Source organism: Pezoporus wallicus, unplaced genomic scaffold (assembly GCF_028554395.1).
Source record: "Pezoporus wallicus isolate ANWC-B61680 ecotype Strahan unplaced genomic scaffold, APGP_CSIRO_Pwel_v1 contig_8776, whole genome shotgun sequence".
NCBI classification, from domain to species: Eukaryota; Metazoa; Chordata; class Aves; order Psittaciformes; family Psittacidae; genus Pezoporus; species Pezoporus wallicus.
Window position 1 is genome coordinate 1,039,271 of NW_026639091.1, and position 13,412 is coordinate 1,052,682.

The 13,412-nt window shown below is 52.6% G+C and overlaps 1 protein-coding gene across 3 annotated transcripts; it reads right to left on the reverse strand.

The window, feature by feature from the left end:
* Positions 1–376: 376 nt before the first annotated feature.
* Positions 377–11,052, reverse strand: FANCG (FA complementation group G). 3 transcript variants are annotated; one of them, XM_057413617.1, is made up of 14 exons: positions 10,936–11,052; positions 10,778–10,859; positions 8,274–8,402; positions 7,160–7,353; positions 6,329–6,482; positions 5,214–5,344; positions 4,699–4,845; positions 3,733–3,893; positions 3,422–3,488; positions 2,707–3,044; positions 2,527–2,582; positions 1,917–2,054; positions 891–1,023; positions 377–546 (listed from the first exon to the last, which is right to left on the reverse strand). In XM_057413617.1, exons 1-14 carry the CDS (start codon positions 11,020–11,022, stop codon positions 483–485), a joined length of 1,881 nt encoding a protein of 626 aa, XP_057269600.1. In that variant the 5' UTR covers positions 11,023–11,052; the 3' UTR covers positions 377–482. The 3 variants fall into 3 exon arrangements, with proteins under 3 accessions (XP_057269600.1, XP_057269599.1, XP_057269598.1); XM_057413616.1 differs by having other exon boundaries at positions 377–600; XM_057413615.1 differs by having other exon boundaries at positions 377–612.
* Positions 11,053–13,412: the final 2,360 nt, after the last annotated feature.

Sequence of the window (13,412 nt, forward strand, 5' to 3'; positions counted from 1 at the left end):
CCTCCTGCCATGGGCAGGGATGTCTCACAGTAGACCATGTCACCCAAGGCTCTGTCCAGCCTGGCCTTGAACAGTGCCGGGAATGGAGCATTCACCACTTCTTTGGGCAACCTGTGCCAGTGCCTCACCACCCTTACAGTAAAGAACTTCCTTGTATCAACCATCATTGCCTTTATTCTGCTTCTGCATTACCAGCCCCAGCACTCTAATCCCAATTTTAAAGGTTTATGGCTTGACACGGAGCATTACCTGATGTGGGTTCTGTGGATACATCAGCCAGTGTGTCATTACACCAAACAGAGGGATTTCACAGTTCATGAGATTGAAAGCCAAGGGCTCTCATAGCAAAAATCTACACTTTACTACAAAAGATCAGTTCTGTTTCAGTCCTTTGGGAATCCAGCATTATTCAAGAGTAACGCTGAGTCTTGGAGGAGTGCTGAAAGGCTTCGTGCCAGCCCCGTGCAGTGAGACTGACTGGGTTAGCTTGGGTGGTCCTGTGTTGTGCTCCCTAGGTAATTCTGTATGCTCCTGGCAAGATCATCACTGTGTGGGAACATTGCCTGCTTCAGACACGAAACCAGGTACAAAGGGAAAGGCCTGAAAGAGAAGCTAGCATTGCATGAGCAAGGACTGTGACATTCCCTGGACACATTCTCACTAAGAAGTTCATCCCCAGCCTCTCCCCTCCCATTCTGTGCTGTGGGGAGTCCCTGCAGAGCCACAGCTCATGGTCTCTCAGAGCAGACAAGGGGGGAAGCTCCTCAGACACACCTGAGCTGTGCACTCAGACTGGTAGGAGCTGAGCTCAACTGTCCAGCTTGAAACATGGGCTGTGCTGCTGGAGCTCACATGCAGCTACCTGAGATTCCACACATCCCTCTACACACCTTCCCTGTCCTTCCTGCTGCCCATCCTCCTTAAGGGGCCTCTGTGAGAGCTTCTGCCACTGAGCAGCCGCCTCCTGCTTTCGATCCAGGTTCCACAAGGCCTGCACCAGGTAGGAGGCAGCAGCTGGGTCACCTGCAAGACACAAAATGGGATTCAGCCTTCAGCAGGGGAGGAGCAGGTGCCTGCTGCTGTCTGTGTGTTGCAGGGTGTTGCAAAGTAAGGTCAGAAGCCAGACAAGGGGGGAGAGTAGGAGGAGAGGTGGTGTAAAGGGGAGGAGACGGTTCCAGCTGCATCACAGACTCTAATTAAGGCTGGGGCTGGCAATCAAGGCAGATGGCATCAGCCCTGGGGTGCAGCCAGACACACCTCTGTTTGCACACAGGTTGGGGTTCTCCTTGCAGGCAAGTCTGCACCTCCAAGTGAAGGGAATTTTGTCAAGATCAGGAGCAGCAGGTTTGGCAGATTCTCTTGAAGCTCACACCGTGCAGTGTGTGAGCACAGCTGAACACAGGGGGTCACCCCTGGGAGCAGCACTAGACATACTTCAGCTATGCTCAGAGGTACAGCTTCCTGTTCTGCTCCCCTCTTCCCTGATAGGTCTCTGTTCTCAGCCTCTGCGCTGCCAGGCATGAACATACTGCTTCCCAGCATGAAGCAAGGCTCTAGTCCCTCTTGTCTGGGAAAGCAGACCCTGTCTGGGAAAAGGCTGAATACCAGGCTGGGGTTTGGGCAGGAAGAAGGAAAATTTCCAAGCTGTCCCAAGGCACAGGCTGTGGGAAGGGTTCTGATACACTCCTCTAACAATAGTTTTGGTCTGCTGCTCCAAGGCAGTGAGCTGACCAGGCTCCAGAGAAGCATCTCAAATATGTAAAATTGCTTGTAGCACTACTGTAGTCCTTGATGTCCAAATAAGTATGGTCCAAAGCATAATTATTTGGATTATAAAGCTTTTCTGAAGAGAGCAAAACAGCCCTGAACAAATTTGTGGAATTCCCCTCTGTCCCTCACCAAAATGAGCCTCTTACCTGGCGAAACCTGCAAACCATGCTGGAAATCCAGCAAGGCTTTCTTGTGCCTCCCCAGCTCCAGGAACTGTGCACCCCTCCCAGTGAGAGCGAGCAACCTGATCTTCTGAAGCACCTCCACTTCTGGCAGGAGATTCTCTGGCACAGAAAGAAATGCACATACCTGAAGATGGCATCCTCCAAGATATTCCCTCCCTTGTCCCAGCAGGCAGAGCCAGGTTTGCAGTCAGGACAGGCCAAATGTTTATTTGGGCTGCTCATCTTCCACCTCCCTAAAACCTTGGTGAAATCAGCCTCTCAGCCAGGGTGGAAGAGGCCACAAGTGGCAGAGAGTAAGAGGGAAGAACACCAAGAGCTTGGTATATTACATGGCTATGGTGAGCAGTGACCTCAGCAGCAGCCTGGCCTTTGGCTGCCCATTTGCACAACCACTAGAAATCTCTTCCCTGAAATCTGGATTGGAGAAGCTTTCTGCTTCACAGCCTATTTAACTGTCACCTAGACCATGGGGCAGGACACAAAGCAGAGGCTAAACCCGGCTCCAGCCAGTTCTTTCAGTGCCCCCTGCTGCCAAGCACACAGATCCCAACTCAGCTAGGCAGTGTCCTACCTGTTGGTTCAATACCAGGCCCATAAAGCTGGACTCGCAAGAGCTCTCCGAGGCATCTGCGGGTGTGAGCACAGAGGAGCTTTCATATAACCCCCAAGTGGGGAAGCAAGCTGCAAGCTGTCATCCAGCCCTGCTCTGGCCCCACCAGCCACTGCTGCCTGCTGTGGAGCCCCTTCTTACCTGCTGAACTGCGTTATAGCTTCCTTGACCTCACCCAGCTTTCCCCACGCCCACCCCTGGTGCAGGTATCCAGCTGCTCTCCAGGCAAGGCAGGACAGGCTCTCCTTCTTCTGAGCCTGGAGTCCACCGGCCAGCCGTGCCTGTGGTGATGGGCATTCTGGCTGCTCCAGCCTCTCCTCCAATAGTAACACTTGTGGGATCAGGCCAGTCGTGCGGCTGATGACCTCCTCACACACAGTTATGGCATCCTGGTGTCTCTCAGCCTGCTCCAAGGCAGATGCTGCTTCCAAGAACACCTCAGGGATCCTGGGAACGGCTGAGCTACCATCTAGGGGCACCTGGAGAGCAAAAGTGGTGGCAGTGCTGACACAGAACTGCAGAGCCCATCAGACAAGGCAGGAGCTGTGAAGCACTATCAGTTTAGCACAATAAAGGCAGCAAATCCCTACTCCTCAAGTGAAGGGCATCCTAAACCAGGCCTGTCAGCTGCTCCCCAAAGGGAAGGAGAAGCCGTTTCTCCAAAAAGCAGTACCAAACGGTCTCTGGTGTGAATCCAAGTAGACATGCCATAGGTCAGAGGTGCCAGTCCCCACCTCATCTCCTTTCTATCTCAAACTGGACACTGAAGCCTGGAGTCCAGGGGTGATGCCTGGGCCCAGGCCTCGGGGTGGGGATCCAAACCTCATCTACCAAGTCACCTCAGCAGGACACCTACTTGCTGCTGCAGACCTTCCTGAAGCAGAGCCAGAAAATCCAGGTAATGTTCCACCGCATCAGCCACCCTGCAACAGGGACAAAACATGTGGTGGAAAAAGCAGAGGGACTCCAAGAAGTGCCAGCAGCCAGAAAGAACTTGGATCTCCAGCCCACAGGCTCCCCCTGCACCACACTCACTCTGGTCATGATACCCATGCTTTGAGGAGACCTACAGCAGCAGTACTGGACTGGATGATTCCCAAGAGCACAAAGAAAACCACAAAAGCCCAAACAAGCAGCATGTTGCAAGTAGACCAGAGGTGCCTTTACCTCCCATTCTGGAGACACCGCTGTGCCAGGAGGTACTTCACTTCAGAGGGGTGACAATGGCGAAGGAGAGAAGCCAGTACTGGTGAGTGGACAAGCAGCTCTGTTTGGATTAGGAAATACGGGCTAGAGGAAGCAGCTGCTGGAGGGTTTTTTTCCAGAGCCTGTGAAACAGGAACAGAAAATATGGTCAACACAATGCTGGTCAAGTCCCACGCAGCTGCTATCACTTACCACTTCTGGCACTTAGAGTGCACCCAGATGTGAAGTTCTGCACTTCATAAGCACAGTTACCCTGCTCTTACTCCCTAGAGCATAGCTCAATTCAGGAAAAGCAACCAGGCTTGCATAGGCACAGGCAAGACTGCAATCTCCACATGGCATCAGATTTGCAAAATCACCCGTATCACCTCAGGTTTTTAGTTCAAGGTGCTATGAGCTGCCTGGAACACCATGTTCCCACTGCAGCTGCAGAACTAGACCAGATCTTGGGCCATCTGCAATGAGAAAGATCCCTCTCCACAGCTGGGTTTATATCTTATGGATCATAAACAGCTTAAGTGCTAACTTGGTGTGAAGCACTATCAATTTAGCAGAGTCAAGGCAGCAAATCCCTCAAGGCATTCCAAGGTTGCTATGGCTAATACCCCTTCCCCCCACCCCCATCTACAATCTACCTTTTAAAGGCCTCTTATTAGGTACTTTATTAAGACATTGATACTTAACAACATGAGTGTAACCTCTTCTTCCAAGCTGCCAACAACATGAACTGCAAAGTGCCAAGCAGGAATTTCAGATCATGCTGGGCTCCATTTTGGCCACTGCTGAAAGCAGCATCATAGCTGGAACACTGTAGGCTATTTTGGGAGACTCCTCCAGGCTCAAATACAGAAGGCAGGAGCCTGCTTGAAGCTCTGTGCAAGCTCTACTGGGCAAACATCAACCCAGAACTACAGGAAACACACAAACCTCATAGAGCAGAGCCAGGGCCTGCAGCTCCGCGTCGGTCTCCCCCAGCTCATGGTACACTGCTGCCACGTGGGACAGGGCAGGAAAGCAGTGGAAGTCTACCTGGAGGGCCTGTTTCAGGTGCTGAAGAGCTGTCTGAGGCTTGCCCTAATTAGACGGGAAGAGGTGCATGTTGCAAGGACATCTTGCTGAGATCTTTACTGCTCAGTGTAATCCAGATCTTGCTCGGCTTCCCCAATGATCCCCACGAAGCAAAGGCTGCACTGTAGTCAAAAGCAGCACTCCTCAAGCTGTTTTTTGAGTTTCTCTCTGCAGCAACCCTTTATGCTCAGCCAAAATCCCTGCCTGGATTCTGCAACTGGCCTTGTAAACAACTGGGCCCACAAGGGCCCACAAAAGCGTAACACCTTGCTTTTATGCAGCAGCCTAGGACCACCCAGAGGGAATGTGGAAGTCAACTTGAGCCTCCCCATCCTGCTCCAGGCTGCATTTCCCCTCTCCCCACTGGCTGTTACCATTCGCTGAGCGCAGCAGCCGAGGCAGGTGTAGATCTGAGCCAGAACCTTCTTGGAGCAGAATCCTCCTGCAGCCTCCTGAAGGAGGGAGCGGGCAGTGGGGAAGTCCCCAGCCTCGAACTCCTGCAGCCCTAGGACAGACCCAACATCTCAGTTCTGCAGCTCCCCTTCCCGCCCCACATGGTCCCCAGATAGGCACACATCCTTTTCTTCCCAGTGGGCAAGCCTCCCCATTGGTGCCTGCCTGATCCCAGCAGTGCACAGAAGGATGGTGCCAAGCTGCCTTCTTTGTTTTGATGGTTGTTGCAAGAGAATAAGCCACTTGATGGTAATGTCCAGCAGAAATAATAGCAGCTTCCAAGCCCAGATAGTTAGCTCCAAACTAGGACAGAGGTAGGTGCTGGGCAGCTGGGGAAACACACACAGAGTCTCAGAGAGACTATTTTGGGCCATTTCCAAGCAGGATGCTTTGGGATATTAATGCATTAATATTTAGTGTGAATGGTACTTGCTTTTCTTTCAACCCCCTTTCAAGCTTCCCTCTCAGGTGCCTGCATCACATTCACACCTGCCATCTCCCCTCTGGAAGTGCTGTTGCGAGCTGCCCAGCTGCCCCTGAAGCTGCTGGGGTTGTCATGACAGTGAGTGAGGGACAGAACACAGCAGTCAAAGGCTGTGACACCAGGGTACAGAGCTGCACAACAGCTTTGCGTGGCTCTTGCAGCATGGTAATCTAATGAGAACAAAGTGCTTGTGACAAGGCAGATACCAGAAGACAGAAGGAAGGAAACTCCTTCTAAGTTCCCTGTGAGCCTTCTGCTTTATACAAGATGACTGCGTGGCCCAGACACCTACCTAAAGCCACAGACAGGAGGAGGAACCCTGTGACAGTACAGAGGAAGGCTTAGCTGGGGAAAAAGCAGAGAAGCTCTTTGAATACTGAATGGTAACGTTGAGACCCAGAGGCTCAGCCCAGGCATTCTTCCAAAGCAACAGCCCAGAAATCCCCAAGGGCTTGTTTGGGAAAAGAACCCAGGATAAGGGCAGGGAGAGGGCTCCTGGGACAGGAGCGCAATGGGAGGCTGTGCTAGCGTGGTTACCTCCTCCACACAAACCTTGCAGGAAGGCTGCTGAAGTGCAGAGGATCTCTTTCAAGTCTCTGGTGCTCTGTACAAGGCGCAGGGAGTCCTCCTCAGCAGGTACTCGCCATGCCTTGAGCAGTGAGAGGAGTTCATTCTCCACCTTGCTCCAGTGAGCTTTTCCCAGGTCCTGTGAATACAAAAAGATGAGAGGGCAGGGAATGCTGAAGGGAAGCAGGAAACACTGATCCCAGGGCACAGGGAAACAGAAGTCCCACCAAACCCTTCAACAGCTCTTTCTGTGCTGGGGAGCAATGTCCTACTACCCGTCATTTCATCTACAACCCTCCTGCTGCAGTGATTCCTGCCTGTCCCAGGGCAGCACCTGCCCACTTCAGAGGGAGCTGTGCCTCGAGGGGCTCCTGGACAAGCAGATCCAAATGCTGCTGGAGGGCATTCGTAAAGGTGGGACCCCTCAGCAGCCCCAGAAGCAGCAGGGAAGGCTCCTCTGCATCCCACTGCTCACAGCTTGCTCCCTACAAGCCCACCTGCAGCCCCCTTCCAGCCTGCCCAAGCCTCCTGTTTGGCACCTTGAGGTCCAGGACCCTGAGAGGCAGGAGGTATTATGGGACTCATTAACACACTCAGGACCATTAGACTATGCTGGGATACTAGAGAGAGGATTACACATGCTGATTGGGCAGTGCTGGAGGGTTCGGGTCTCCAAATGCCACAGCAACATGTGTGTGACAAAGAGTACTTAATGAGAGCTCTGTCTCCCTTAGCAAACATGTGGGTACTTAAGTGGTGCAGATACACTGGTGCAGGTAACTGGGAGCTGTGCAGCACCTGCCCATGCCCAGTTACCTCAGCGTTGCTCAGGAGCCTGAGGAGACTACTGGTGCTTCCCAGGCGGCCAGTGGACAGCCACCACGCTGCTTGCAGGGCCCCCAGTTGGTGCAGAGGTGCCTGCAGCTCTGCCACAGTTACCTCCTGCAGCACTTTCTGCCACAGCTCCTCGCTGCTAAGATCCTGTCCGCAAGCCCCACAGGCTTCCAGAACTGAAAACAGACACAAAAACCCAGCCATGAGACAACAGTTTGGTGCCTTGTAATAGAGACCTTCCCAAGAGGCAGAGGAGGACTCAAACAAGCATAGGCACCTCATAGTGAGGGAAAGATTCTATCCGGACAGGGCCTCTTCATCAGGGACTGTAGTGATAGGACAAGGGGTGATGGGTTCAAACTTAAACAGGGGAAGTTCAGTTTAGATATAAGGAGGAAGTTCTTTACTGTGAGGGTGGTGAGGCACTGGACCAGGCTGCCCAAAGAAGTGGTAAATGCTCCATCCCTGGCAGCGTTCAAGGCCGGGTTAGACAGAGCCCTGAGCGACAAGGTTTAGTGCGAGGTGTCCCTCCTCGTGGCAGGGGGTTGGAACTGGATGATCTTAAGGTCCTTTCCAACACAAACCATTCTGTGATTCTTTGACAGGGCTGACCTGGCCTCAGCAGCACGAAAACCAAGCTTTCTGACAGTGGAGTTAAGAGCAGCATGCTTAGGAAGCAACAGAGCTACAACTCCAGCTCTGCTGGGTCCTGCTGAGGTCACCTGCCCCCAGGCAAGCCTGTGGCAACACTGCAGATCCCCCTCTGACCTGCAGCCTATTTCAGCAAGTTTTCTTTGAAGCCAGCACACCATAATTGAAGAAAGCACTCATTTACTACTGTCATTGGAACCTTGCTAGAGACTTGGCACCTTACACCTTAAAAACACGCATTGTTTTTAAACCCTTTGGCCACCCCCTGCAGGCAGCAGCAGGCAGACAGACAGACAGCTGTACATCACCCCTGGCTGCAAACCACCCCATTCCAGCCCTTTCCAACAGAGCAGAGCTTCCCTGCTGACACCCTCCAGTCAGTCACCACACATGTCCAAAGCACGGAGAATGCCACCTCGCCCTGTACAGAGGACGATCTTCTTACCCCTGAGGAGCCCCTGGTGTATTCCCTCTTGTCCTTCCATGGTAGAGTCAGGTGCTCCCACTGTAAAAAGCAGGGAGTTGTAGAGGACAGTAAGCTCCAGAGGCAGGGTGGGGAGGGTGGCTGGCAGCCCTGTGATCACAGATAACCCAACAACAAATTGAGCTGGCTAGGAAAAATCCAACATCCATCCATGCTAAGGTATCATCACCCACCTTTGGTGGGTCAACAGAACTGTCCTTTCTTGTTTGTTTGTTGTTGTTGTGGTGAGATTTAACAGCTTGGGAATTGCAGTAGCTAGAGATGCATCAGGCATCACCTCTCCAGGTCCCAACACCATTCCCAGCTATCCAGGAGCTGCAGTTCTCCAAGACTGAGACCTTTCAGCTCTCCCAGAAGAGCATCAATAGCCTGCCCTCTTCCAGAACGAATACACCCCTTTGAACAGGTTTTTTGCACACTGTGTCTCTCTCCCTCTTGACAGGCTTCCTCTGTACCACAGTTATGCCAGGGACCCCTTTCCCCAGCTTCCCAGGACAAAGTTTGCCTCATTTATTTCCAGAAACCCCAAAGCTCTGCCCAGATCCACCAGCAAGATTAGGAAGAGGTTTTTTGCAGGCCAAGCTCAGGTTAGGTAAGCAGGGAATGTTTCTTCCCTCTCCCTTCAGCGCCGGGCTACCAGGAACTGCAGCCTGCCACATACCCATTGGTCTGGGAGGGCAGCAACTTTTCCAACCTAATGGATTCTGTGATATTTAATTAAACAAGTATTTCATTTGTGTGTAGAGACTTAGACATGGGGAAGGCTACAGGGAGTCTCAAGAAAAGGAAGGCTGCAACAAGAGTAGCAGATGTCTTCCCTCCAATCAATGTGTGCAGTCCTCCTTTAGATAGTGCCTGAGAAATAGCTAAACAGCTGCAAGAAAAAACAGCTCGACGGGCCTCTCAGGGTCATAAATTAACCCAAACAAGAACATGCAGTTAATTGTGAGACTAAACATGCATTCCAGTGTCCTTCACTAACAGATTGCCGTAAAAGGGTAATGAGTGGGGCTATTTATGACAGGAGGCAACAGGTTCAAGCTGCACCAGGGGAGGTTTAGATTAGAGATTAGGAAGAATTTTTTTCCCCAAAAGGGTGCTCAGGAATTGCAACAGGCTGCCCAGGGCAGTGGTGGAATCACCATACCTGGAAGTGTTCACAGATGATGTAGATGAGGCCCTCGGTGACATGGGTTAGTGATGGACTTGGCAGTCCTGGGTAATGGTTGGACTTGGTGATCTTAAAAGTCTTTTCCAACCTGGTTGATTCTATGACAGCCCAAACAACGACCACAACCCCCAGGCACTGCTCCTCAAATTCAGTGCCTGTGCCACAGCCTTGTCTAATTACCATATGGAACGAGTAACGGGAATTGGGTGGGCATTTCACAGAATTATGAAGAATATGTCTAAAATAAAGGTATATAAGATCAATCTGTCTCTTCCTGATGTGTGTGGTAAGCAGAGCGATCCTCTATGCACCCAGTACCATAATAAAGCCATGCTGGCTGTCACCAAGCACCTTGTTGTTTTTCATGTGCCTTAGCATGCCTTCCAGGAGAATCTGCTCCAAGATTTTGTCAGGCACAGAGGTGAGGCTGACTGGTCTGTAGTTCCCTGGGTCACCCATTTTCCCCTTCTTGAAAATGGGAGTTATATTTCCCTTTTTCCAGTTGTCAGGAACTTCACCTCACTGCCATGATTTCTCAAATACGATGGCCAGTGGCTTAGCAACTTCATTTGCCAGCTCCTTCAGGACCTGCAGATGGATTTCATCAGGCCCCATGGACTTGTGTACATTCAGGTTCCTAAGATGATCTCAAACCTGATCCCGTCCTACAGTGGGCCTAAGGTCTTCATTCTCACAGTCCGTGCATCTGCCTTCTAAGACTTGAGTGGCATGGCTAGAGCACTTGCATTGAGAACCTCAGCCTTCTCCAGCATAAGAAGGACATGGAACTGTTGGAACAAATCCAGAGGAGGCCTTGAGAATGATCAGGGGCTGGAGCACCTCCCTTATGAAGACAGGCTGAGAAAGTTGGGGCTGTTCAGCCTGGAGAAGAGAAGCTGCATGGAGACCTCATAGCAGCCTTCCAGTATCTGAAGGGGGCCTATAGGGATGCTGGGAAGGAACTCTCCATTAGGGACTGTAGTGATAGGACAAGGGGTAATGGGTTAGAACTTAAACAGGGGAAGTTCAGGCTAGATATAAGGAAGAAGTTCTTTACTGTGAGGGTGGTGAGACACTGACACAGGCTAACCAAAGAAGTGTTCAAGGCCAGGCTGGACAGAGCCTTGGGTGGCAGGGTCTAGTGTGTGTGGTGTCCCTGCCCACGGCAGGGGAGGGGGCGAACTGTATCTTAATGTCCTTCCCAACCCAAACCATTGTGGTTAAAGAGCTCATTTCCCGGCGCTCGGTGGCAGCGGGAAGGAGGGTGAAGGCAACGCACGGGGCCGGCACTCACCCCGCATCCTCAGCAGCAGCTCCCCGAAGCCGCCCCGCTGCTGCCGCCCCGCCGCTGCACCGGGCACCGCTCTCCCCGCCTCCTGCAAGGAAGGGAGAGACGCTCACCAACCCGCCCGGGCCGGGGCAGCCCCCGGGGCCCAGAGGGACGGGCCGCACCCGCCAGCGCTCGGCCAGGTCCCGGTTCTCGGCGGTCCAGGCCCGCAAGCAGCCCAGCTCCGGGGCCGCGCCGCGCCGCCGCTTCATGGCCGCCGCGCCGCTCCCGCCTCCCTGCCCATTGGCCGGCGCCCTTCTCTCCGCCGCTTCCGATTGGCGAGCGGGATAGAGCGGAAGCGGCGGTCGCCAAGGCAACAGTCACGCGTGAAGCGGAAGAGGTCCCCGTCCCGCCAACCGCGACGGTGGTCGAGGAGGAACAAACCTCGTTGGTGAGCGAAGCCTCCCTCAGGCTGACACGCGGAGTGCCCTGCCGGCATGCACGCTGCTATAGACGGGCTTGAAGGAGGAGACGAGCACGGTCCGCTTGGATCTCACGGCTTTATTCAGAGACATCAGCTTTGCAGCTGCCCAGAGCCCCACACCACCATCAGGCAGCAAATCTTCCCCACACCACCCGATTAATTAATTAATTAGTCGTTTAATAACGAAGCGCCTGCTCCCCGCAGCCTCCCGCACACCGAGGTCAGTCAGCGGTAGCCCAGCATGGCAGGCGGGGGCCCGTGGGCCATAAGCCGCCACGGCTCAGCCTGGACTTGAAGCTGTCGGTGAATGAGCGCTGCCAACTTGCCTGTTTTAGGGTTATTCTGAAGGAAAAAAAAGTCTCTGCTTCCCAGCAGAGAGTCCAGAATTCCCTTCCACCATCCAGGTGTAGCTGCTGAATGGAGACAAAAGCACTAACAGCCAAATATATGCAAAGATCCCCAGGAAAGTGCAGCACCACGCTGCATGCAGAGCTTCCAAATTGAGTCCCAAACCTGGGTCTATCCCCTTAAGTATTTTCCCAAGTAGGGTACTGAGGCACAGAGAGGTTAATAAAGAAAAATAAAACAACCATTGTGCTCCAAAACATGAGTGAGTCCTGTCAGAGCTTGAGGAAAGGCAGCGTTCCCAGCCCTGCTCCTGCACACAGGCACTGCTGCTTCCTGAGGGAGAGGGAAACATGCATGCCTAGACCATGCCTTGGCATCAGTAAGCAGCCTGAAGCGCTAAGGGAAGAAGAGAGAGATGGGATGGAGAAACAGGTGTGGGAATGGAGATCCATGAAGCCCTGACTTCCCCGAAGCATCCCTATGGATTAGAGCAGGAGATGCTCCCAACAGCCACAACCTTTTTGCATAGGTGGCAGCTTTTGGTTGCCATTTTCCATGTGGCATAAATGAGACACAACTGATCCCAGCCCCATGCCAGGACTATGGGACACACCACCCCAGTGGAGCTCTCCCTGCCCAGCAAAGGAGCACACACACCACCTGCAAAAGCCCAAAGTGCAGCAGGTTTGTGGAGTGTACAATGGAAACAGTGCTGCTGAGCATGAAGATGACACATCCCCTGCACACTCAGACAAGGGACACAAGGACCAGAACAAACCGTCTGGAAGAGCTGCTCCAGGAGAGACCCAGCAGGGTTCAATGACTAAAACAGTCAATGAAAGAAAGCAAGAGCATCTCCAGCCCTTGGAAAACTTGTCTTCTCAAATCTGAATTCTTTGGTGTTGTAGCCAGTCTGCCCTGGACGAGCAGCCAGCACTCCTTGGCATCCCTACAGTGACAAGAATGTAGACTCATAGAATGGTTTGGGTTGGAAAGGACCTTGAGATCATCTAGTTCCACCCCCCCTGCCATGGGCAGGGACACCTCACACTAAACCATGCCACCCAAGGCTCTGTCCCCCTCCCCCAACACATCTAGTTTAAAGCATCTTTGATCAGTCTGGCAAGCCTCCCACCAAAACCACCCTTTGTCCACCAGCCTCCAATAGACCTGGCCTCCCAAATCGAGTCCCACGTTCTAAATACCCAACCCCCTGACTATGGCACCACTGTTCTAACCATTTGTTAACCTGGCAAATCCACCTAGCCTTTTTAAGGTCCTTCCCTTTATCCTGAAGAATTGATGAAAAGACTGTCAGAGCTCCAGAGCCCCTAACCACCTCTCCAAGGGCTCTGTAGTCCTTCTTAATGTTCTCCAGGCTACTGCTATCTATATCGTTAGCACAAATGTAGTAAAAGCTTTGTTATTGCAAATTTTCTGAGTCGAGATGAATGTGTGTGTCTTCTGCTGTCCCCGCTGCTCCACCCTGTGGCCATAATCCCCGCAGGCAGGCAGAGAATTATGGGGAGGTGGAGAGGATTCCCAAGTGCCTGCTGAGTGCTGTGACCACAAATGATGAGCAGGGGAAGGCTCAGCAGCATTATGGTGACCACTGGAAGAGGAACTAGTCCCAGAAATGGCCCAGAAGAAAGCCCAAGGGCCTCGGTAGCAGCTGTGGGGACATCAGAGGCCAATTCTACAGCATTAGTGACCATAATGTTTTCTGCCAGCACAAAGGCATCCAAGGCAGCAAACTCCTGACCAGGTTATGAGGTTACAAGACCTATTTGGGATCCAGCCTTGGGGTTTAGCAACATGTATTATCTAGAC